The sequence below is a fragment of the Chelonia mydas genome, chromosome 1 (genome assembly GCF_015237465.2).
Source record: "Chelonia mydas isolate rCheMyd1 chromosome 1, rCheMyd1.pri.v2, whole genome shotgun sequence".
NCBI lineage: Eukaryota > Metazoa > Chordata > Testudines > Cheloniidae > Chelonia > Chelonia mydas.
Window position 1 is genome coordinate 118,813,524 of NC_057849.1, and position 27,041 is coordinate 118,840,564.

Here is a 27,041-nt window from a genome sequence, read left to right on the forward strand (position 1 = left end):
AATCAAACCCATGTAAATAATTAAGGCTGGAGTTTTCAAAGGAGCCTAAGGAATTTAGAAACCCAACTGCCACTGAGTTTCAATGAGAATTAGGCACCTAACTCCTTTAAGGTCCTTTTAAAATTCCAGGTCAAGCTTCAAACACCATTTAGCCCCATTTTACAGATCATGACACTGAAGCACAGAAAGGTTAAGCAACTTGTAAAAGATCACATAGTAAGCCAGTGCTACAGACATGCTGGCTCCCCATCATGTGTTTAAACTACAAAGCCAGAGTTCCTCTCAAGGGGTCTGAAGCCTCTTAGGGTACGTCTACAGTATGAAATTATTTCAAAATTATTCTATTCGAATTTTTGGAAGCTATTTTATACATTCGGTCTTCTGTGTCCCCACTAAAGTGCGTGAATTTGGCATATTGAGTCCACAGTACCAAGGCTAGCATCGAATGTTGGAGCGGTGCACTGTGGGTAGCTATCCCACAGTTCCCGCAGTCCCCGCCACCCATTGAAATTCTGGGTTAAGCTCCCAGTGCATGATGGGGCAAAAACATTCTCGCAGGTGTTTCTGGGTGTGTGTTGTCAGAGAGCTAGGGCAGACAATCGTTTTGCACCTTTTTGGTGTGCAGATGCCATACTGCTTTCAGCAGACGGTGCACCGCTGCTCTCCTGCTACTATGAATCCACCTCTCCAACTCAACTGTGCTCGGCCATCTTGAACCGAGCAGCACAGCTTCCGCCGCCAACTCTGCTCTCCTACTATTGCCATGCTTCCGAGCTTCTCCATGTTGTCTGTCCTGGGCTCCCACCTCTGTGAAAGCCACAGAAGACAACCATTTTCAGCCGTTGTTCGGCTACCGTGAACCAAACAGCACAGCTTCCGCTGCCACTCTGCTTTCCTACATTTCGCACCCTTTTTCCAGGATTACCTGTGCAGGCGCCATAGCCATGGAGTCCGCTCAGATCTCTGCTGCAGTTTTGACCATTGTAAATACCTCACGCATTATCCAGCAGTATGTGCAGTACCTGCAAAACCGGGCGAGGAAGCGACAACAGCGCGATTACTATACTGATGAGGACATGGACACAGATGTTCCTAGAAACACGGCATGTGGCGATTGGGAGATCATAGTGCTGTTGGGCCAGATTCATGCTGTGGAACGCCAGTTCTGGGCCCAGGAAACAAGCACAGACTGGTGGGACCGCATAGTGTTGCGGGTATGGGATCATTCCCAGTGGCTGAGAAACTTTTGTATGCGTAGGGCACAGACAACATGGAACTTTGTGACTTGCTGTCCCCTGCCCTGAAGTGCAAAGACACCAAAATGAGAGCAGCCCTCACAGTTGAGAAGCGAGTGGCCATAGCCCTGTGGAAGCTTGCAACGCCTGACAGCTACCGGTCAGTCGGGAATCAGTTTGGAGTGGGGAAATCTACTGTGGGGGATGCTGTGCTGCAAGTAGCCAATGCAATCATTGACCAGCTGCTATCAAGGGTAGTGACTTTGGGAAATGTGCAGACCATTGTGGATGGCTTTAATACGCTGGGGTTCCCTAACTGCAGTGGGGTGATAGACGGAACGCATTTCCCTTTCTTGGCCCCGGAACACCGGGGCGGCCAGTACATAAACCACAAGGGGTACTTTTCCATGGTGCTGCAAGCACTGGTGGATCACAAGGGATGTTTCACTGACATCAGCGTGGGATGGCCGGGAAAGGTGCATGACGCTTGGATCTTCAGGAACTCTGGTCTGTTTGAACAGCTGCAGGAAGGAACTTACTTCCCAGACCAGAAAATTACTGTTGGGGATGTTGAAATGCCTATAATTATCCTCGGGGACCCAGCCTACCCCTTAATGCCATGGCTCATGAAGCCGTACACAGGCACCCTGGACAGTAGTAAGGAGCAGTTCAACTATAGGCTGGGCAAGTGCAGAATGGTGGTAGTCTGTGTGTTTGGATGTTTGAAAGCGCGCTGGTGCAGTTTACTGACTCGGTTAGATCTCAGCACAACCAATATTCCAATTGTAATTGCTGCTTGTTGTGTGCTCCACAATATCTGTGAGAGTAAGGGGGAGACGTTTATGGTGGGGTGGGAGGTTGAGGCAACTCGCCTGGCGGCCAGTTTCACACAGCCAGACAACAGGGTGATTAGAAGAGTGCAGCAGGGTGCGCTGCACATCAGAGAAGCTTTGAAAGCCAGTTTCATGACTGGCCAGGGTACGGTGTGAGAGTTGTGTTTGTTTCTCTTAAAGTTACCTGCCCCCTATATATATATTAAAGGAAATAAAATCACAATTGTTTAAAAAACCATTATTTATTATTTGTTGCACAAAACATTGAGAGAAATCAGAAGCTAGACAGGGGAGGGGGGGTATTGGGTTAGGGGGATGGAGCAGAAGGGAAGGACAAGTCCAGAAATCAAATCAAAATTTTTGATATGCCAGCTTTCTGCTGCTTGTGCAATCCTCTGGGGTTGACTGTGTGGGTCCCCGTAGCCTCCCCCGCCGTGTTCTTGGGCGTCTGGGTGAGGCGGATATGGAACTTGGAGAGGAGGGAGGGCGGTTATACAGGGGCTGCAGTGGCAGTCCGGGGTCTTGCTGCCTTTCCTGCATTAGATCCACCACACAGCGGAGCATGTCAGTTTGCTCCCCCATGAACTTGACCATAGCATCCTACCTGCTCTCATCACATGCGTCCCTCCTCTCTTCGTATTCATGTAACGCTTTACGCGACTCCGTAATTGTTTGCCTCCATGCATTCAACTGGGCCCTATCAGTGCGGGAGGACTGCATGAGCTCGGCAAACATGTCGTTCCTGGCTAGGGGGGAAAACAGATTCCCCACTTGCCGCCTGTGCACTCTCCTCCTCCTCCTCCTCCTCCTCCTCCTCCTCATCCTCCTCACTCCGTGCTACTCCCCCCGTGCAGGTGTCCACGGACAGTGGTGGAGTAGTGGTGTCGTCACCCCCCATAATTGCATGCAGCTCAGGGTAGAAGCAGCATGTATGGGGCTGTGACCCAGAGCACCCATTTGCCTCCCTGGCTTTTTGGTACGCTTGCCTGAGCTCCTTGATTTTTGTACGACACTGTTCTGTGTCCCTGGAGTAGCCTTTTTCCGTCATGGCCCTGGAGACTTCAGCATACATATTTGCATTCCTTTTTTTGGAACGTAGTTCTGCCATAACAGATTCATCTCCCCAACATGCAGTGAGATCCAGTACCTCCTGTTCGGACCATGCTGGAGCTCATCTGTGAATCCGGGACTGCGTGGTCTCTTGAGATGGTGGACTCTGCATGGTCGCCTGTGGTGGTGGACTGTGCTGATGGTCACCTGTGCTGATGGTGACCAAACAGGAAATTCAAAAGTTCCCGGGGCTTTTACTGACTATTGGCTAGTGCAACGGAGTTCAGAGTGTTGTCCAAAGCGGTCACAAGGGAGCATTCTGGGGTAGCTCCCGGAGGCCAATATAATCAAATTGCGTCCACAGTACCTGTAACCCGGAACTACAATCTTGATTTTAGCGCTACCCCATTTGCCGAGGTGGAGTACAGGAACTGGAGTAAAGAGCCCTTTAAATCGAAAAAACTGGTTTGGTCATGTGGACGGAACCAGTTTTATTTCGAGGTAACTCGGCTAATTCCGAAATAACCATGCACTGTAGACCAGGCCTTAGTAACTTAACAAAATGCTAGCTTAAAAAAAAAATCAAAATAAAAATAAGAAAAATCACAGAATTGGCAACTAACAGCTTCAGATGGCCTGGTAGGATATTATGATTCTCCCTTTTCTTCCATTGGCACATGGGTCCATAAGAAATCTTCTCCTAGGATCATCTTCAAGAGTCACCTTGGTATAGAGATGAAGAGTTTGAGAAAGAGATCAGAACTCTACAAGTCAGACTGACTGAGGTAGAGAGTTTTTCCAAATCCCTGTGTTATGGCTATGGATGTGGATTCCTGGCCTAGCATCCCAGAAGTCTTGAACTCTTCCTAATGATTAATACTATGGAGAATTCAAGATCCTTCTGTTTTGAAAAAAAAGTTGATTTTTCTCTATGCGAGGCATTTTGCATTTACAGCACAGGTAGGATTAACTGATTCAAATGAGAGTGGCTGTTTTCATGGTGATAGTTTCAGGTCCAAAGGGAACAAATACATTATGTATGTTTCAGCTGGTTTCACTGACTTGGGTTCTAGAGGAACCTGCGTATGAAATCAGTGTTCCTCATGCTTAGTAAAATCAAATGGGGTGAATACTGGGTCAATTACTGGTCAAAGTAATTCCTCCCTTCAGAAAGGCAGGGTACCAGCCTTCTGTCCATGCTCAAAACATCTCTTGGCATCAATGATTCATACCATTTAAACTGTCTTTAATTTTCTCTTTAGGGAAAATATTACTGAGACGGTTGTGGCAAAGCAACTTTGGTGTCATCTGGAACACTCGGATTTCTTTGGTCCCTTTCAGTCCTGTTTTCAGCTAGATGTGATAAGCAGATGACACTATTCTGTCTGTCTTATTAATAACCTTGATGGGCAAGAGGCCTAGAATGGATAACTGCGCTTCACTTCACATGGGACTACCCCTTGAAAGCCACATGAAAGCTTCAGAAAGTGCAGAATATGGCTGAAGATTGACAATGAAACTGTCAGGGTTCCCTCTCCCCACTCTGAACTCTGGGGTACAGATGTGGGGATCCACATGAAAGACCCTCTAAGTTATATTCTACTTAGGTTAAAACTTCCCCAAGGCACAAATTCCTTTCCTTGTCCTTGGATGGTATTGCTGCATAAAGTCCCTCCTTGGCAGCTGTACTGGATTGCCTTACTTGTAAAGGGTTAAACAGTTCAGATAACCTAGTTGGTGCCTGACCAGAAGGACCAATGAGGAAAGAAGATACTTTCAAATCTGGGTGGGAAGGATTTTGGTGGGTTGTTTTTTTTTGTTCTGTGTGTTGTTCCCTCTCCGGACGGAGGGAGAAGCCAAGCAGGTACAATATTTCCTGAAAATATATAAAATTCAGGGAAGGGTCACTTGCAATCCCTATCCCCCCAAAATATCCCCCCAAACCTCTTCACCCCCTTTACTGGGGAGGCTTGAGAATAATATACCAGCCAATTGCCTTAGCAATGTGAGCACAGACCAGACCCTTTGTCTTCAGGACACTGAAATCAATCAGGTTCTTAAAAGAAGAACTTTATTTATAAAGAAAAAAGTCAAAGAATCACACCTGAAAAATCAGGATGGAAGGGTAATAAAAAGATTTAAAACACAGATGATTCCCCTCTGGGCTCAGCTTCACAGTTACAAAAACAGGAATAAAACTACCTCTGTAGCATAGGAAAATTCATAAGCCAAAACAAAAGATAACCTAACGCATTTCCTTGCCCTACTCACAGTTTCTGTGGTTTTAGATGTTTATTCCAGTTATATTTTCAGGAGATATTGCACCTGCTTGGCTTCTCCCTCCGTCAGGAGAGGGAACAACACACAGAACAAAAAAAAAACAACCCACCAAAATCCTTCCCACCCAGATTTGAAAGTATCTTCTTTCCTCATTGGTCCTTCTGGTCAGGTGCCAACTAGGTTATTTGAACTGTTTAACCCTTTACAAGTAATGCAATCCAGTACAGCTGCCAAGGAGGGACTTTATTCTACTGCATACATAAAGGTTGCTACCCTTCCCCCTATATCCATGACAGAAACAAGCCACATCTTATATCAGAAAATGACTTCTTTTCCATGTGAGCGTAGGCTACTTTAAAAAGGAACAGTAGGAGTTTCTGCCCTGAAATGTTTTCTGCCTTAAAATGGTCCTTTGAGAAGTCCTTCAAGTTATCAATTTTTTTAAGTCCCTCTCCCATTACTTACACATAAAGTAATAACAAAAAAGCATCAAGCTTGAAACAACAATATCTTGTCCTCACTAGCTGCTAAGAACCACCATTCTTGAAAATGTGCTGGGGAAAAAATAATGCTTGTGGAAATATAAATTTGTTTTGCCAAGAGAAGGTGCTTATAAGTCTGTGTGTATGTGTGCATTTGTAAGGTGTTGGCAATGTAGCTTATTTTAACTCCATCCAAATTGCTGCAGAAAAAAACCCTAAAAAACAATAATACAAATGCTTACCAAATGTAAAGGACAACATTGCTAGGAGAAAAATATTGACTTGCAGGCGTCTAAGATTATTACAGACAATGGAAAGCATTTAAGAAAACCCTATTTAAAATTACTCAAGTGTTCCTTTAATATCCATAAATGAAAGAAAACAGAGTCAAGTCTATAAATCCATAAAGGTTGCCACTGTTCTTTTTGCAGTTTAAACTAAGTTAGTGTTACCTCAGAGTGCAACCTTATTGCTTCATCACCTTGGCTTTGTGCCTGTAGAGAGTGCACACATCCCTAAAAATATTAAGTATTTGAATTACCCTAAAACACATAGTTATGCCAGAGGTTGAGATGGACACAGACTACGTGAAATTAGACTCCATCCCAAAGGATAGGTTCAGCTTTCTGTGTTACACAGCATATGTCCTGAGAGGTCGGTGTTCAGTCTGGAGCAACACTGTGATTGTACTATGCATCATTTTCTTCATGATCTCTCTGAGTTCTGTGAAGAAAGTACCTACCCCTGCATTTGTACTGATTCATTCTCCATACCCGGTACAAAGTTGTCTACTGGGATGCTTTTTGGAATACAGACCCTTTATTGCATGCCAAACATCTTGAACATTTACAGCTTGAGTAAATTCCCCTCACCCCGTCTACAACCACCACGCTCAGTGTACAATGTGCCACCTGCTTCACCATAGCTAGCCTTCAATTCACCTGCCTTTGACAAGACAGATACACCATCACCTTGCCACCAGGGAGAAGAAAATGGTCTTATGGCTAAACCCTGGATTCTGTTCCTGACTTTTTCCCACAGATTTCCTGAGTAACTTTAGCCCCTTGATCCTTCTGTGCCTTAATTTCCTCATCCACATATTTTTCTAAACACGGTAGTGTGTTTCAAGACTAAATTAGTGATGTTTGCAAAAAGTGTAATGTGCTCTTTGGATAGAAGGCAGAAATCCATAATGGTATTATTAAGTTTCATATGCCTTTTAAAGCCCTAACCAGCTCCCATTTCACCCTCCTCCAGACTTCCCTCATTCCAGATGTTGAAAATATTAGTCATATTACCCTTTACTACTGACAATGTTTGGAAGCCTACAATGGCAGACATCTTAAAAATTCTATTCCTTTGTGGTTAGGAATATACTTTGCTGTGTAAATCACTATGGGCAGGGTTTAAGATAACTGCAGACATAGATGAAATGTCAAAATGAGTGGGGATTGAGATGATGATGAGGTCTGAGATTAGCTTTCTGTGGGCACCTCATAGAATAAAATAAGGTTCACAATCATTTGGGTTTCTGGGGACTAACCTGTTGAGTAGTTTTCATACTTGATAAACATGTACCTACCTTTCATGAAGGGTAAGGAGGGCAATAATGATTAGATTAATGTTGGTTGGGAGCACTTTAATGTTGCATTTTCCTCATATTTACTATAATTTTGAACATTCTGCCTTTCAGCTACTTATGGTTCTTGAAATCATATTGTTCTAGTAAGAGTTTTTCCCTTTGAACTTACAATTGTAACTACATTTCCCCCGCTCCCCGGAACACTTATCCAACATTCATATTTACAAATGTTACATAGTTGGCTATAAGTAGGACATAAACATTTGTTTTAATTAATATATTGGATAATGAATGTACCATAGTGTACAGCTATAGGTATCATGTCTAAAGAAGTGTTTTACTAGCAAAGAGTATATTATTTTAAAAATCCAGAAATTAAATCTTGCCTGATTGAAGTCAATGGGAGTTTTGCCATGGACTTCCATGGGACCAGGATTTCACTCCAGAACTTTATACTGTACACATCAAGCTGCTAAGCTATCAAGCTTTGTACCTAATGATTACTCTTCTGTATGATTCTGAAAGCTGGTGTGAGCAGCTTCATTGCTATACAGTAGTTTAGTAGGTGCTTTCTCTTCAGTTTATTTAAATTCTTCATAGAAGTAGATTTAGAGGACAGACATGCATAACAATTTATGCAACATTCACCTTCACTTCTTTACACTGGCATCTTTTGAACTTTTAAAACTTAAAATAGCACTTTTTGCTGCTTTATGACAAATGTGAATAAAGTGGTACTTTTACGAGTACTGATATGGTAAGTTGCATCAGTTTCTTATAAATGTCACATTTTAAATAAATAAACATTTGCACAAATGTTCTATTTATTCTGATTATTTTTTTGTCATCCAAAATTGCTAAGAAAACATTGTGCCAGCACAGTTGACCACATTTTAACATTAGTTTCATCAGGGTAAAACTGGAATAACCCCTAAGAAGTCAGTCAGATTTAGCTCTATTATTCCTATCGACATTAGGGGATTTCTATGACTACCTCTTTACAAATTGAGGATGTTCTAGAGCCATTACTGAAGTTCTAAAAATTGATACTCAATTCATTGGGAAGTTGCAATTTTAAAATATGTATTTCTTTAAGATTTTCCCTATCATTTGACCAACTTTGGGGCTACATAGTATGAATAAGAGTATAATATTTATATAGGCCTTTTGGGACTTGGACCATATCGGCCTTTGTGTTGCATAGCACAGAGCTCTCACTAAATAAATAAAATATGGTAGAAATATACAATATAATGTATACTATAGGGAAGGTATATTATAAGGAAAAGTTTTTTATCCTATCCCATATGCATTTAAACTGAATTAAAAGTTTATGTTGTATATTATTCTGTGGAACTAATTGCTGCAGGATATTATTGGAGTAAATTGCTTAACTAAGATTAGACCACAAAGGAATTAGATATTTATATGAGAAGACATTGTCTACAGATGTTAAACAACATCTATGTTTAAGGCAAGTAAATGGGAATTACAGGAAGTACAAGGTCCTCATATAACAGGCATAGAGGGTTCAGCAGTAGGATCAGAAAAAGTTTTGACACAATTAAGCTTGTTCCCCTATGGTAAAAGGCTAATAAGACAGCACAGTTTTCCTCAGTCAGAACTCTTTTTGTAAGGGTGTGGCACTATCTTCAAAGGCATTTTTTTAAGTTGAATTTGGAGACCAGTAAAGATGTTCTAGAAGCTGACAGACAAGACAGCCCAAGGAGCAGTTGTTATAACTAAAAGACTGGGCTTGCTACAAGAAACAGTAACAGCCAGTGATAAAACACAAAGTTCAAACAACTTGAGCCCAAGACTGCCAGATAGAGAAGGGAAAGTTTCCAAGTTAGGAGAAATGGAGCAGAGACATAGTTTAGTTATCTCAGAACTGAGTAAGGATGTAAAAATCCTTAAAGACAAACTAAACACTACTGAAAATAAACTTACGGACAAAAACATTAGAAATTGGGCTTTGAGTTCTAAACATTCTTTCAAGATTAAGAATACTTTGAAAATCTCTGGCAAGCACTGGAACACAAAGGTTGAGGGTCCCTGTGTTCCTTTGTACTGAGAGACAAATACTGCAGTCCCCGTTTTGCCAGAACTCCCATTGACTTCAAGAGCATTTTTATCTGAGGAAGTTCTGACTGGTGCCCTTATAAGAACTGAAATGATCAAAACGATTATTGCAGTTTTGAAGTCTTCCTTTTTGATTTATGAATGCAGCAAGGGCTTGAAGCTTAATCACCCTCCCCTCCAAAATACCCACAACAAACAACCATAACCACCACCCCTGAACATACACACACAGTTATATATATAAACCCTACCTACATTGGTGGTTTTCTTTCTAATACAGGTATTCGGTGGCATTAAATATGGTGTATGGTGGATAGGGCAGGGAACTATGTTTTAATATTTCTTATTAGGTTGCAGGATGCTTGAGGTGGACAAATGTACATCTTCCCTACTCCAACTGGCTCCACCCCCCAAAAGCCAAGCCACTTCACTGATATGTTATTATAATGGCTTATGATTACATTTTATGTAATACATGGGTATTAGAGCTTTAAAGATGAAATCTACTCTTCAGTAACTGCAGTATTATTCCAATTGCTTGTACTGTATGCATTGTTCATTCCATGTTAATAGCTGTTATGGACCATTAGCTGGGCCACTAGTCCCAGTGCTTAGGAGAAAAATGAGAAGTCATCCCTACTGTATCCCTGGGAGTGATAGCTAGCTCAGCTCTTGCACAGACTTTGCGTTAAAACTGCAGTGTGAAAAGCACACCTGAAGATCAGACAGAAATAAATTCTCCCACTTACAATGATTATTTATCATAGAAGCAACATAGAAAGTAAGAACGGGAAAATGAGTGGAGGAAGAGATATCCAAGACAAAAAAAAAAATCAGAATTTAAGAAGGGAAAGAAGGAAGAACAAAAGGTAAAGGGAGACAGAGACAGTAAATAAAATCTGAAATATCACGAGGGGCTGAATGTCAACAGTGCACTACCATTAATATAAATTTAGAAAGTTTCATATGAAAGATATACATTGCCATAAATGGACATGGTGCTATAGACTAGCTACATAAGAACGCCCACACTGGGTCAGACCAATGGGCCATCTAGCCCAGTATCCTGTCTTCTGACAGTGGCCAATGCCAGGTGCCTCAGAGAGAATGAACAGAAGAGGTAATCAATCAAGTGATCATCCTCTGTTGCCCATTCTCAGCATCTGGCAAATAGAGGCTAGGGACACTTCAGAGCATGGTTTTGCATCCTTGCCCATTCTGGTTAATAGCCATTGATGGACTAACCTCAGTGAAGCTCTCTAATTTTTTTCGAATCCTGTTATAGTATTGGCCTTTACAACATTCTCTGGCAAAGAGTTCCAAAGGTTCACTGTGTGTTGTGTGAAGAAATACTTCCTTTTGCTTGTTTTAAACCTGCGGCCTATTAATTTCATTTGGTGACCCCCCTAGTTCTTGTGTTATGAAAAAGAGTACATAACATTTCCTTATTTACTTTCTCCACACCAGTCATGATTTTATAGACCTCTACCATATCCCCCCTTAGGCATCTCTTTTCCAAGCTGAAAAGTCCCAGTCTTTTTAATCTCTCCTCGTATGGAAGCTGTTCTGTACCCTTAATCATTTTTGTTGCCCTTTTCTGTACCTTTTCCAATTCCAATATTTCTTTTTTGAGATGGGGCGACCAGATCTGCATATGGTATTCAAGGTGTGGGCATACCATGGATTTATATAGAGGCAATATCATATTTTCTGTCTTATTATCTATCCCTTTCCTTATGGTTCCCATCATTCTGTTCGCTTTTTTGACTGCTGCTGTACATTGAGGGGATGTTTTCAGAGAACTACCCACAATGACTCCAAGATCTCTTTCTTGAGTGGTAACAGTTAATTTAGACCCATCATATTATTACTTTGCATTTATCAACATTCAATTTCATCTGCCATTTTGTTGCCCAGTCACCAAGCTTTGTGAGGAACCTTTGCAACTCTTCCCAGTGTGCTTTGGACTTAACTATCTTGGTTAGTTTTGTATCATCTGCAAATTTTGCCACCTCACTGTTTAACCCATTTTTCCAGATCATTTATGAATATGTTCAATTGGTCCCAGTACAGACCCCTGGGGAACACCACTATTTAACTCTCTCCATTCTGAAAATTGATCATTTATTCCTACCCTTTGTTTCCTATCTTTTAACCAGTTACTGATTCAGGAGAGGACCTTGCCTCTTATCCCATGACAACTTACTTTGCTTAAGAGCCTTTGGTGAGGTCTCTTGTCAAAGGCCTTCTGAAAATTTAAGTACACTATAGTCACAGGATCATGCTTGTTGACCCTGTGAAAAAAGAAATCTAGTAGATTGGTGAGGCATGATTTCCCTTTACAAAAACCATGTTGACTCTTCCTCAAGAAATCATGCTCATCTAGCTGTCTGATAATTCTGTTCTTTACTATAGGTTCAACAAATTTGCCCAGTACTAAAGTTAGGCTTACTGGCCTGTAATTTCTGGGATCACCTCTGGAGCATTTTTTAAAAATTGGAGACACATCCTCCAGTCATCTGCAACAGAAGCTGATTTAAATGATAGTGAATACCATCTGCTCCTGGTGACTTATTACTGTTTAGTTTATCAATTTGTCCCAAAACCTCCTCTAATGACACCACAGTCTGGGACAGTTCGTCAGATTTGTCCCCTAAAAAGAATGGCTCAGGTTTGGGAGCCTCCCTCACCTCCTCAGCAAAGAATTCATTTAGTTTCTCCGCAATGGCCTTATCGTCCTTGAGTGCTCCGTTAGCATCTCGATCATCCAGTGGCCCCACTGTTTGTTTAGCAGTCTTCCTGCTTCTGATGCACCTTAAAATTTTTTTTTCTTTTACTTTTTAAGTCTTTGGCTAGCTGTTCTTCAAATTCTTTTTTGGCCTTCCTAGTTATATTTTTACACTTCACTTGCCAGAGTTTATGCTCCTTTCTATTTTCCTCAGTAGGATTTAACTTCAACTTTTTAAAGGATGCCCTTTTGCCCATAACTACTTCTTTTACTTTGTAGTTTAGCCATGGTGGCACTTTTTTGGATCCTCTTACCATGTATGTTTTTTAATTTGGGTTATACATTTAAATTGGGCGTCTTTTGTGGTGTCTTTAAAAAATGTCCATGCAGGTTGCAGGGATTTCACTTTGGCACTGTACTTTTTAATTTCCGTTGAACTAACTTCCTCATTTTTCTGTAGTCCCCCTTTCTGAAATTAAACGCTACTGTGGTGGGCTGCTTTGGTGTCCGCCCTCTCCCCTTCACACATACATAGAGATGTACAGTTTTATTATGTTATGGTCACTCTTACAAAGTGGTTCAGACCTTGGACCAGATCCTGTGCTCAATTTAGGACTAAATCAAGAATTGTCTCTTTTCTTGTGCGTTCCAGGACTAGCTGCTCCATGAAGCAGTCATTTAAGGTGTCAAGAAACTTTATCTCTGCATCCCGTCCTGAGGTGACATGTACCCAGTCAATACGGGGATAGTTGAAATCCCCCATTATTATTCAGTTTTTTATTTTTAAAGCCTCTCTAATCTCCCTAAGCATTTCACAGTGACTATCCCCATGCTGGTCAGGTGGTTGGTAGTATATCCCCACTGCAATATTCATATTATTCAAGCATGGAATTACTATCCATAGAGCTTCTATGGTACAGTTTGATTCATTTAAGATTTTTACTTCATTTGACTCTAAGCTTTCTTTCAATGCCACTCCCCCACCAGCATGATTTATTCTGTCTTTCCAATATATTCTGTACCTTGGTATTACTATGTCCCATTGATTTTCCTCATTCTAACAAGTTTATGTGATGCCTACTATATCAATATCCTCATTTAATACGGCTCAAGTTCACCCATCTTATTATTTACTTATTATTTCTATATAAGCACTTAAAAATTGTCAATTTTTAGCTGTCTGCCACAATGTGATGTAATTGAATGAGACTCTTTCATTTGATTGTTTCTCATCAGATCCTACCTGTATTTTATTATCTTCCATCCACTCCTCCTTACTAGGATATAGAGATTCTCCATTAACAGATCCTCCCCTAAGGGATGTCTCTGTCCAGACCACGTGTTCCTCCACACCTGTCAGCTTTCCCCCAGCTCTTAGTTTAAAAACTGTTCTACAACCTTTTTACTTTTACATGCCAGTAATCCGGTTCCATTCTGGTGTAGGTGTAGCCCATCCTTCCTACATAATACAGAATGCAAAGAGAAGACAGCAATTCAAACATAGAAGTTAAGAGATTTAGGGTGAAATCCTGGTTCCATTGAAGTCAATGGGAGTTTGACCACTGATTTCAGTGGGGCCAGGATTTCATCCTACATCATGTAATCCAAACCCTGTTCATGTAGCATCATTATTTGCTGTATATAACATGTATACCTAGAGAGTGAGAAAACTTTACATGTCTGTATGTGAAACTTTAAAGCTACTTTGAAATGTAAGCTTATTTTCTGTTTTGTAAAACAGCAGTAAGCATGCTGAACACACACAGACTTCTGTATTTTTTAGTAAATTACATACATTAAACCCTTTTAGTTGACCTAGTACCTAACCACATAAAGACGAAGTGATTAACACAGAATCAAACACACGCTACGGTAACTCATGTTTTAAAAACAAAAAAACAAACAAAAAATAGAACAAGCAAACCTATAGCTATGACCTGAAGGTAAAAACAAACAGCAAAAGGAGAAAGAATGCCCACTTTATAGACTGACAATTCCACAAAAACGTCATCAATTATTCAAGGAAAAAAATTATTTATTAACAACAACTAGTCTCTTACACTGTTTCTTAGCTTTGATATAAATTATGTAAATGGAATGTGCAAGTGTGAATAATATGTTAATGGATAACACTGAAAGCAGAATGCAATTTGAGATAAGGCATTTGAGACTAAATTAACCACTTCATCTAACAGAACACATTTAATCTACGCTTTTTAAAATCCAGTTGTTAAACAGCCATTTAGAAAAACAGCAGGACAGACAATGCACCCAGTATCCAGAAGTCTTATTGGATATTGATTGAAATGATGTATATATTGGAATTATTAAAATCCAGTTCCTGTCTGTCTCAGAGAGAGAAAGAAACCAAACTAATTACTTCAGGCAACTGTCTGTCAGGTCAATGAAAACCTAATTAGAATTCAAGAGGATTTCCATCCTCCATCTACACATTAATGGATCAACCTTTGTGTATGTGGAAAACACGTAACTGTATATGCAAAAGAGACCAAACAACCCGTTGACTCAGGGAAGAGTTATTTTATACAATATTGAATAAAACGTGAACACAGAGTAGGTATTGGGGTTCAGAGAAGAGAGGCCACAATGCTCTCAGGTGTGCAAATATCATTCAGATGCTAAAAATAAAGGATCAAAGGATCCCTTCTCTCCTGGTATGATGTATACGCTCAAGCTTTTATTTCACAGATTTGCAGGACTATAACAAAGAAGAAGGCAGAAGGAAAAAGCTGACAAAGTGGGCAGCCACGACACTGGAATCGTGAAAGGGAGAGGCGAGATCCTGATGAAACACAGCAAACATCTGATCCCTAACAATAAGGAGTAAATTTGTGACAGTGAGGGTAATTAACCATTGGTAGAGCCCTGCGCAGATACAAAATTTGTATCCACATCAATTCGCAATCCACAAACATGATCCATGGATATAAAGTGGATACCCACAGATTTGCAGGGCTCAAGATATAAAATTTGGATCTGCATCCATCCACGATCCACAAACATGCTCCGTGGATATATCCACGGATATAAAGCAGATATCTGCAGATTTGCAGGTCTCTAACCATTGGAACAATTTACCAAGGCTAATGGTGAATTCTCCATCACAGACAATTTTTAAATCAAGATTGGGTATTTTGCTAAAAGATCTGCTGAAGGAACTATTCGGGGGAAGTTCTCTGGCCTGTGTTAATCATGAAGTCAGACTAGATGATCACAATGGTGTCTAGCTCAGTGGTTTTCAAACTTTTTTCCTGGGGACAGAGTTGAAGAAAATTGTTAATGCCCATGACCCAACGGAGCTGGGTGTGAGGGGTTTGGGGTGTGTGTGTGGGGGGTCAGGGCTGGGGCAGAGAATTGGGGTGTGAGGTGGGGCCGAGAATTAGGGGTTCAGGGTGTAGGAGGGGGTTCTGGGCTGGGGTTTGGGGGTTGCGGTGCGGGAGGGGGTCAGGGCTCTGGGCTGGGGGTGAGGGCTGTGGGGTGGGGCCGAGAATTAGGGGTTCAGGGTGTAGGAGGGGGTTCTGGGCTGGGGGGTTGCGGGTTGGGGTGCGGGAGGGGGTCAGGGCTCTGGGGTGGGGCTGGAGATGAGGGGTTTGGGTGCAGGAAGGGATTCCAGGTTTGGGGGGGCTCAGGGCTGGGGTAGGGGATTGGGGCACAGGGTTGGGACGTGGATTTACCTCCGGTGGCTCCGGGTCAGCGGCGCAGCCAGGGTGCAGAGGCAGGCTTCCCACCTGTCCTGACACCGCAGACCACACTGCACCTCAGAAGTGGCCAGGAACAGGTCCAGCTTCTAGGCGGAGGCACGCGCAAGTGGCTTCGCACAACTCTCACATGCAGGCCCCCCCACCCCCGCAGCTCCCTTTGGCCGGTTTCCAGCCAATGGGAGTGCGGAGATCTCTGGCCCCTCTGCCTAGAAGCCGGACCCGCTGCTGGCTGCTTCCAGGGCACAGTGTGGTGTCCGAAAAGGTAGGAACTAGCTTGCCTTAGCTGGGCAGCACCGCCGACAGGACTTTTAACATCCCGGTCGGTGGTGCTGACCAGAGCATGGCGACCCAGTGCCTGACATGCCGTGACCCAGTACAGGGTCTCGACCCACAGTTTGAAAAACACTGGTCTAGATGATCACAACAGAATCTATGAAAACATGTAAGTGAAGACCTGCTGTAATCACTGTGCTATACGTGCAAGATTATCTGTTAGCTGACTTGATTTCATATAATTTACTTTTGATCTGAATTGATTTCTCTTACTTTTTCTAATCATCTTCTGGTTAAACTCCTTTTGCATTAAGGAGATTGCAGCTAAGCACCAACCTCTATCTTTAGGAGCCTAAATAGGTGGCCTGATTTTCAGTGATGCTGAGCACACTTAAATCCCATTGACTTCAATTTAGGAACCTAACTTTAGTCATCCTACTTAGAAAATGTTGGCTTCAGTGTTTTGGGGAAATTCAAGACAGCCCATCCTGAGGAGAGGCAACCAAACACACACAGTGAATATAGGCATGCCTAAGCTGCTCAGGTTCTCAGCCAGAGAACAGAAAAAGGGGGCCAGCAGCACAGATATGGTCATCCTACAGAATGACTAAAGCCTAAGACATCAGACAAAAGACAAGCTCAAGGGACCAAGGTGGCAGTTTTACAATAGTTAGAAAAAAGGGGTGGGGGATAAAAGCACCAATTATTTTGCAATGTTGTTCACATGCTCAGTGTTAAAATAGCAGCATGGACACATCACAGCCAAAAAGCACAACTGTCTAGACTTCAAGCATTTAAACTCTTCCTGAAAGTGGGCCATTACTTCTAGGCAACCAGAACATAAAACAAAACAAATGACCTCTGTACTTAGAGCAACTCTCCAACAGAGTCTGAGTTTATGCAATGACTCTTCATGATGCAAAAGCTGGCTGTTGTTCCTGAGAGACCTGCCCATTTGTAGCACCACATTACAGGAAGAAAAATGACAAGGCAGTGATAGAATTTTAATAAAATACTCAAGAGCAACATAACTCTTTCCCATCTCTGGATACTACTATGTAATCCCCTGCCATGCAGGATTGTTCTTTATGATCATTCTTAAGGGTGGGGGGTGCACTAGGTAAAGATCTGCATCTGCTTTCCTTTAGGTACAGAGGGGGAAAAACAACAACCAGTGAGAGCAGAGGGCATATGGTAGTCTGGCAAGGTCAAGTGGATTAAACAGACATCTAGCAATGATCCACACGACAGGGTTTATTTTTAGTTGGTTGGCTGGTTGGTTTCTGTGGGCACCATGATGTATTTCTGTGATCCCTGAAACAGTACGATGAACGTTTTTGCAAACTTATGTCTTCTGTGCATTTTAGAGCTCTTGGTTTGAAAAACAGAATCATGTTATTTATTGAAAGACACAGTTGGAATAATTCTGTCCCCGCCCCCAACTCTGGCCACTGTGACAACACTACCATCCCTCCCCCACAAACCCAGGGAGGAGAATGGTGGGGACATAATTTATAGTAAACAGGGTGATTCTGAGCTGCTTCACACCGGTCGGTAGCCCTGAGGAGACTGCTGTAAATTGAAGGAGTCTAATTTATGCTGGAGACTAATTCCCAGAGCAGCCCAGATTCAGGAGAGCGCAAAGGTGGCTGACAGGCACCTGGTTCCTATCTCCACTCCCCAGGGGTTGTGCCTCTTGGAAACGCAAAGGAACTCTGCCAATGTGTTTTAAAATGTCCATGTCACCTTCCTCAAATTGGATTTTGGGTTTGTTTTATTCCATTTCCTTTCTGACACATATGCAAAGATTTCATTAAAAAATGCTTCTACATTATACTTTTTCTAATTCCCCGTTATGAACATTGATTACATCTGTCCATGCTCCACATTCAAAAACAGCCCTAACTATAAAAGGACTTGAGATAATAGTACTCTTAGGAATGGGATTCATAACTCTAGTGCCAATTTCAGTGTGAAAAATTGGCTTCATAAGCAATTAAGACAGGTTTTTGGAATTTTTTTTGTGGGGGGGGGGCGGGGTTTAAGCCACCTTAACTTGTCTGTGTGAAAGCTGGAAAAGTTTCCCAATCCTCAAGGATGATAGGTAATGAAAAGAAAGATCCTTTGAAGGACAATAAAGATATCACAGTCAACTTCTATTGCTGGAGATAGGTGGTAAATGAGGGAGGCTTTCTTCACTATTTGGTGTGTGTTTGTGCTCACAAAAAAACTGAGATTAGAGTCTTAACTATGCCAGTAATGATGTATCAATGAGAAGCTTCCTGAACAGTGGTCTACAGAGCTCTTTCTGGTAGTTTGCAAAGAGCATGGTCACACGGCGTTGTGTCTCCTTGCTAGACCACAAGGAGGGGGTCTTTCCAAATATTACTTTTTGAAATAAACAACTGCTGTGGAATGTTATTTGATCAACATTGGGAGGGAATGTGGTATATACAATTATGGATGGGCACACAACAATGTCTCTGAAGATGTGCTATACTATGAATCTGAGACTCCCCCCTCCCCATCTTAGTGCTGGAGTATGGTGCAAATCTGGACCATAGTTCTGAGACATTTTAGTTCTCATGGTTCTGCCTTCCAGGGGAGGACTGATACATGGCTCCTCTTTGTTGGGATGTTAGAGCTATCCATGTGCCGGAGGGTGATCTGTGAAGCAAAACCAGGTTTTTGGAGACAGTAAGTCCACCAGTGCATAGTGCCCAAGGAGTGGGACAACAGGGTTAACGATGCAGTCTTCATGAAGGGAGTTGCCAGCAGAAGCCTTTGAAATCAGGGCTAAGTGTACAGTTCCCTTTGAAAACTCAAGAACTCTTAAGCATGGTTGCCACCAAGGAAATAAGTGTCCTACTGCAATTCTTATAAAAGAACCCAGGTAGACATGCCAGCTTGGATTTCTGATCTTACATTTCAGGCATGGTCTAGCCTTAGGCCTACTTTCCTGAGTCTCTGTGCATTAATGATGATGTGCTGTCCACAGATCAACACAGGAACAGTAGTTTGTTGCCAGGCCTATTCTGCCTCTGAGTGTTTATTGTACTCACCACTTTTTAACTACACCACCACTTTAAAAACCTTGGATAGGTCAATTAAAAGTAGACTTCACCTGGAGCTTGTTTTTAAAAATGAATGTTTGATGGCCCAACTCTCGCTTCCACATCCTGGCTGGGGAGACAGGCTGAAGGCATTACTCTAACATCATCAGCAGACCTTGTTGACACTGGGGATTTGCCCCAGTTACGATCATCAGTGGCTCGCCACCAGCATAGCTGTGCCATTGCAAAATTTCGAAAGGCAAAATAGTTATAAGCCATGATGTGCACTGCAGAAGGTAACTCCTCCAGCCTGCTGCAATGGTGAATTACAGGAGTGCATAGCGTGGCTTATAGCGGCTTTGCCTGTTTACAATAGGATTTACAATGAGGAGCAATATGAGATAGCTGAAATCCACTGTTTGGCCAGGCCTCTGCCTGTCAGTTCCCTTGGGTTTCTGAATCCCTGCCTATGGACCAGAAATATGACCTGATACCTTATGAAGTATGCCTAGATCATTTCTATAGGGCTCTCATATGCATCATAAGGGGCTAGATATTCATTTTTTTAAATGGGGAAGCTGAGGTAGTTGAGGAAATTTACCCAAAGTGACACAGCAAGTCAGTGGCAGATCTGGGAACAGAACCCAGCTCTCCTGATTCTTGGCTTGGTTTCCACCAGACCACATGATTGCCACAAAACACATGTGTGGCAGTGGACATAACAAGTAACTGACGCCATCATGCTTCCCAATTAGTTATTCACAGTCAGCCTGGACAGAACATAGAAAACAGACAAAAAGAGAGTAACATTAAGAGGAATGTTCCCCTAGCCAGCTGAAAAAGGATATTGACCCCAGGCACACAATCCTACTCCCTTATTCTCTGCAGTCAATTTCTAGTGTAAAGAGCTCCTTGCAGAGGAAACAGACTAATCCTATGCAGTTTCCTTTTGAATCAGATGCAGGAATGCTTTATTTCTGGAAAGGCTGCAGAGAAGCGATTCCAGCCACCACATGGATGTCTTAGGATCCCAAAAGATGTAACTTGCTTTGCCCCTGTTCCTCAGTTTGTGTGTGGAGGTTACCCTCTGTAGGGCTGAAAACATGTTAATTAAGCGAACATATTTTGGAAATTCCATGAAGCAAGTTCCTCACGCTCTCTTTTCTCTTTCTCTTGGGTTTTACTGAAGGAGGATAATCTTGATTTTTCTAAGGCAATAAGCACCTGCAGCTCCCATTACAATCAGTAGGAGCTGAACAGCAGGAGCTCAGCACCACTGGAAAAAACAAACAATCAGGTCAGAAGTTTTGATTTGATAAATCTAAGTTTCCATGTCCACAAAAGAACCAGTATAACCTTCTGATCTGTAAACGGAGAAGCTTACACACTGCAGCAATACTTTTTCTGGACCTGAAAGACGTTCGAGTAGGCACTGAAACTGAAGCCTTTCATTTTGAACGTAATACACCCTGAAAGATGTTAACGGACATGTTTCAGCCACATTGCATGAAGTCACTTCCAAAATATAATTCCACACAGGATGAGTGCCAATGTTATTCATATTAATTTTCTATTTGTACAGCATGTGAATGCATATTGTGCTTTGCAAGAATATACTGCAAACAAGACCTCTGCCTAGAAGAGCTTTTAAGACATGCACTCCCAGCCCACACTTGGTGTTGCCAAATATTTAAAACCAGCAGCAATGTGTGTATCTTGGAATCATTCTGAGAAAACGTTTCCATGTGCAATCTGCATTTTTTTTCTATTGCTACAGGATATTGCCAAGCGTGATTCGACTGATGTCTGAATTCACACTGCAATAATGACTTTATAAGAAGGGATCATCAGAGTTCGCATTGTTGGGGGGAGGTAGGAGGAGAAAGGCTTAGCCCCTACCACAACTGTCTCGCATCCTGCTTGTTGGCGTATTATCAACCCTTCCTATCCTACTCTGTGATTTGCAGATACAGGAAAGGTCTATTTGTATATTTACTACTGAAAGCCTCTTACTGAGGTTACTACTTCTGTCAATATCCTGTTGGGGCCTTATCCTGATTAGCTGACACTGACAGCAGCAGGCTCTGCCTATCATTAAATTTAAGTTTTGCAATTTATGATCAAATAAGGAATTGATACTGTAGCCATTAGTAGAGCAACACAGTGACATAGACGAACGAGCCTAGGTAATGTAAGAACTGACTTCCATCTTCATCTGAAAAGAAATGTTAAACAATTAGAAAGCAAGGGCCAGTCTGTTTTGCATGGACATTAAGGGGTCTATGGTACTTACCAAAAAAGAAATGGTTTTCCCTACAACTCCTGGGAAAAAATCCCTGCCTCTGGCTCTTGAATATTTTGGGAGCTAGTTGTCTCCTGCTGTCTCCCTCAGAGATGGCTCCATTTCGACAGTATGGTACATAGATGCAGTAATCTGTGAAGCCCTTTAGGATCTTTTTGGGAGGACAGATATTACCATACATTTAAATTACTTAGGCCCAATGCATATACTAAAATAGGGAGGGTGCAGAGAGCAGCATTAAATTCCACACAACTATCCACCCAGTTAGGAGTAGATCATGCAGCTGAAAACTGCCCCTTCCCAGCATGGCCACTTTCCTTCTCCAGAAGTGTGAAGTCCTGGACTTCTAGGGAAAGAGCCCACTTGGGCTTTGCTCCTGGGTGCAATTCTAACTAAGCAGCATTCAACTTCCATCCCGATTCAGAAATTTTTATTTGAGTAGCTGGACCTACAGTTCTATGCTTTCCAGTTTACTACACCACTGGGAATAGATTGATTCAAAATCAGACGGGTACCCAAGCTATTCCCCACTAAATCAATAAAACTGTAACTCTAAATAATATAGTCCACAAAATACTAGGACTCTAATTTTGAGTTTAAACACAACATAAATGCTAAGCATAAACTAGAACAAAGTACAACACATTAAACGCTTAGCTACGAATCTCAACGAGCTTCAATATCAATTTGAAAGTGACAGTGAAAGTACACATTTTCTAATGGTCACTTTTAACCATTTGGTTGCAGTTCAAAAAGAAAAGTTCTGGTGGGGAAAGCCAGCCCAGAATTACTATTAAGGCTTTTGAATGGCTTCTACAACATGTAGTTTTTAAATTTTTAACTTTGGGGTCTAGTCTATCTGTTTCTACTCTTTCTATTTACTAACTAGAGGATAGATTTTGCCACCCTCACTCACACTGAGTCTTCCCTTCCTCCAGAAGTGGCCTTACTGAAGAAAGTGGAACTGCTCAGAATAAGGTACAGGAAAGTAACTGAAATACTTTCCTTATGGATTGTATTTTCTAAATGGACAACCTACCTAATTCTCAATTAGTGAGGGACAATCTCCACTCATTGTTATATTTTGCTTTCCACAACCAAATCTCTGTACAACTTTTCATGAGTGATGTACCCGAGTATTCGGATTCTAATATCTAAACTGTATTGTTAAATCTATTCACCTAAATTTGTGTTATTGCTGATTATGTACTCTATGTGTCATATGACTTTAAAAACAAACTTTGTATTTGTGGATAATCTAAGCACTGTACCCAGATGTACAGACACTCTTTTCCCAACCTATGTATTATATATATTTTTTAACATTAACTTTAATAAAAATTTTAAATCTGTTCCACAAGAGTTGGGGTGTCAGAATTTCGTCCTAAATAAGTGTTACTTGTTTGCATGTGCTCTGCATTGGTTTAGTTAGTACAGTTTTAGCCAACTGAAATAAAACCCTTTTACTATCTTTCCCACACAAACATAACTACAGGAGGGGAAAAAAACAGGTTGAGATTTCTTGATGTGATATGAGACTGGGAAATGAAAGAGAGAATTTGATGAAGACTAAAAATAAAGCCTACTGCAAGTATTTCTGACTTGCTCTGTTCTGACTTGTAATGAGAGAGTTGCTGCTGTCTGCTGGAATGCCTATCTCAGTCAGGACCCTTCACCCCCAGGAAGAGACAACAAACTTCTTAACATGTGTTTCACATTCCTGCCTGACTTTACTGCCTGTACTGTAATAGCAGCAGAAGGATCAGCAAAACCAGCTCTCTTGGAAACTGGTGCATAAGACCACCCTCCCGCCCCCCTAGCCCCCGGCTTCCCAAAAAATCTCAGCCTCAGCTACGATTGGGTAAATAACCAATGATGCCTTTTAAAAGGAACTGCTATAGATCTCTAAGGGCTAGATCCTCAGTTGGTGTAAATCAGTGTAGCTCTGATCATATGTAAAAATTCATTTCAAAGAGAGAAGAAACAAATGGACAAAAACTCCTCTTTCAGCACCAGGAGGTAGCAAATTCACAGGGCACGATGACGCTGGAGAAAATAAATGACTGGCTTTTGAAAAGCAAATATTGAATGATGCCCCCACCTCACATTCTTCAGAAAAGCAAACACAGCAGAACCCCACTATTTCACACTTCACTAACCCACACCCCCCATAATTCAAACAGAGAAACCTGAGGCCTCTACCCTCTGCTCAGCAAAAATTGAATAGCACATTGCTTGAGTGTGGTTTCATGTGACTAAAACTAAATCCCTGTTAGCAAGTATACTGCCGTAGAATTGGCCGCTTACACGATGAAGTATTCTCACAAATGCTTACAAATCAAATAATACTCGTCTAGTAAGTGAATGAAGTTCATTTTGTGATGCTGCACAAGCCTTTTTTTTTTTTTAAACTTTGCTTACTCACTGACTCTCACAAGTCTGTAATTCACAGTGGGATTACAGCTTATCTCAAATGCTTTGGGAACCTCAAAACTTCTGGCTAAGAGGACAGCAAACTGGGTTCATGGGATAAATGCCTAAAATGTGGATAACAGAGTGTTTTCATTAAGCTGAGTTTAGTGATGTAAATGGAAACACTTCAGAGCAGGTCACCTGCTCACTCCCCAACTCGCATTATATTACCATAGCACCTAGGAGCCTAATTATGGGCTGGGAGGGATGCCATTGTGCTAGGCTCTGTACAAATACGGTCAAAATTACAGTCCCTCTAGACCCTCTCCCACATTTCATAGTAGCAAGCAAATGGGGTCAGAGACAAACCCCTGTTTGGTTATATCAACCCCTCAACTTGCCCCCGCCCTTCTTATGCACCCCCATCCCAGTCTTTCCATTGAAACCAGCTGCCATTATGCTCCCTGCCATGTCTCTGCCAGTCTTCCACCCTCCTCCCCATGCACACAGCATGCTCCCTCACCTGCAGTAGACCAGACACTCCATGTGGTTAATCTCATTGTCAGAGCGGTAGCGGCTGTAATCCTCCCACAGGTCCTTGATGGCAGTGACAGCCAGGATGAAGAGCACAGGGGCCAAGGCCAGCTCGGGCTGGAAAGCGTTCACCGACGGCACGAAGTTGAGCAGTGCGATGAAGACAAAGTAGACATTGGCCAGGCGGTGAAACTGCTCAAAGAGGTTCTTGGGCAGGAAGGACAGAGCTGTGTACTTGGTGGTCTTGAGGCGATTGTTGGCCAGGGGGATCCTTTGGGGCTTCTCTGTCTCAGGCCCAGGTAGCAGCAGGTTAGAGCGCACAGTCCGTGTCTTGCTCTCCTTCTTCTTCCTCTTTCTTCGCTTCCTCTTCTTCCTCTCCTTCTCCTCTTTCTTCGGCACCTGGGGCGCAACCCCGCCGCCTTCAGCGTCCTGTGCCATCTCTCCTGTTCTCCTTCCCAAACACAGCAAACACACAGGACAGACCTGAGCACTTCTGCAATGGGGGCACTTGGCAGAGCCTGGGAGAGAAAGGACTGGCTGCCCCTCCCTGCTCTGCACTAAGTTATCATCCTCAGAGCCTACTCACTCTTCACTTTCCTTTTCCCAAAAGGGGAGGAGGTTTCCTTCAACTCTCTCACTGTTTTGTTTGGCCTCTGGCTATCTTCCTCCTCCTCCTTCTTCTGCGTTCGGGAGGAGAGAGCTCTTTTTTTCTCCAATTCTCTCACCCTCCCTGGCTCAGTCTCCTCTCCTCCTTGCTAAGGCTAAGCTCACTTGTGCTCCAGAGGCAAGGGAGGGTGGATTGAATGACTGTCCCGTTGTCTGTCTCTCCAGGAGAGGAGACATACAAAGTAACCCTTGTCCTGTACATCATTTCAACCACACCACTCATTTCTGCTACAAAAGGCGGGCTCGCAGAGACGGCAGCAGTTAGTAGTGGAAACATGAGAGAATCACATACACACACAAGACCGGGGTTGGGGGAAGAGACTGAAGCATTTTTTAAGATCGAGAGAAGCGGGAGGGAGGGAGACAGAAAAGCAGCCACACTGGGAACTTTAAAAAGAGGAGAAATTTTGACTCCACGAAGTTAGTAAGTTAAGTATGAGCCAGTGCCTGGAGTGTGTTAAACGCCTGGTCTTTGGCATTGCTGGAAGCTGCTTTTTCATTCCATCCTCTCAGTCTTTATTTACACAATCAACCAAGGGCAGGCACCTCTTCCCCTCCCCCCCCACACACTGGATGGAAACCACAGGTTACACTTTATGTTCTGCCTTTGACTTTCCATTACATATAAGGAGTGGGAGGGTTTGGTTTTGTTTGGTTTGGTTCTCTCCCTCTCCCCCCCACCCCATTTGATAGTTGCAGTTCTGTACTGCTTTCCATCCAAGGGGATCTCAAGAGTGCTATACAAATCTGCACTTAACCTTGTCAACTTAGTCTTTATAAATTGATTCATTTGAAAATATTCCTGTTCGGTAGAGCACTCTTTAAATAGTATGCCATTATTTATTTTTACACACACATTTACATTTAACACAGGCAAAACATATTTTCCCCTAACTTTGTTCTCAAAAACAGCTGAATCATTTTTGCTCCAAAAATAATTGAGCCTAAGGCAGAGACACCTGACATGGAAAAATTCAGTTTCAATGGTTAAAGTTCAGTAACTGAAAATAGGGTCTTGTAGTGGACCGGGTTGGCAACCTCAACTAGAATGACTACCAGCAGCACCTAGAATACATTCTTTAATTTCACAAGGATTTTTCAATGCCTCCCCTGGGAAGGGAGAGTTGGTAGGGCACTCTACACTGATCTGGTCTGAGGTTACGAAATATACCAGCTAAACAGTGCCTTTCCTGTGTTGCCAACTCTTGTTGTTTTACCATGAGTCTAGCAGTATTTGGTGTTTTCCAGAAAGCCCCAGATCCTGGAATCCTGTGATGGGGGGGGACCTCAGCTTTCATTTTTGTGTTAACATTACATTTCTAGCCTCTGCATGGTTGCAGAGAAAAGCTTGAAAATGTGACCCCCTACAAGTTCAAAACCCAGAAGACATGTAGAAAAACTCCAAAAGTTATTATTTTTAAAGATCTCATGATTTTTAAGCCAGTCTCATAATTTTTGGACACTTGGGATTAGCAATATACTTGTATTTGGCATGAATTTGAGAGTCTCAGTATTGGATATGAAAAAAATCGTGTGCTTCTTTTGAGTGCAACACAGGTGCTGAACTGGGGGAGGAGGGGGGAACAGTGGTACTTTTCCAAACTCCAGCCACATGAGATATCAAAATGAGAATCAGCTTCCAAGAGGTTGGGCAGATGTTCATAGTACTTCCTGGACTTGGCTCACCACCCATAGGGTTCAAAGAGCTGATGGGCTCTCCTTGGCTCCTCAAGCCTGTCTCCCCCTTGTTGAGGCTCAGATACCATCCTGGTTTTCAGCTCTCCCTGGGCAGGACTTCGGTGCTCCT

At 42.4% G+C, this 27,041-nt stretch overlaps 1 protein-coding gene across 2 annotated transcripts in view; it reads right to left on the reverse strand.

Moving 5' to 3' along the window:
* ATP10A (ATPase phospholipid transporting 10A (putative)) overlaps nucleotides 1-25,631 on the reverse strand; it is a 150,481-nt gene extending 124,850 nt beyond the window's left edge. Inside the window, exon 1 of one of the 2 annotated variants that reach the window (XM_043537649.1) lies at nucleotides 24,558-25,631. In XM_043537649.1, the coding sequence (XP_043393584.1) occupies nucleotides 24,558-25,006 (449 nt within the window). In that variant the 5' untranslated portion in view covers nucleotides 25,007-25,631. The remainder of the gene's footprint in view (nucleotides 1-24,557) is intronic. The other variant, XM_007063340.4, reaches the window with a different exon arrangement.
* Between the last annotated feature and the right edge of the window lie 1,410 nt (nucleotides 25,632-27,041).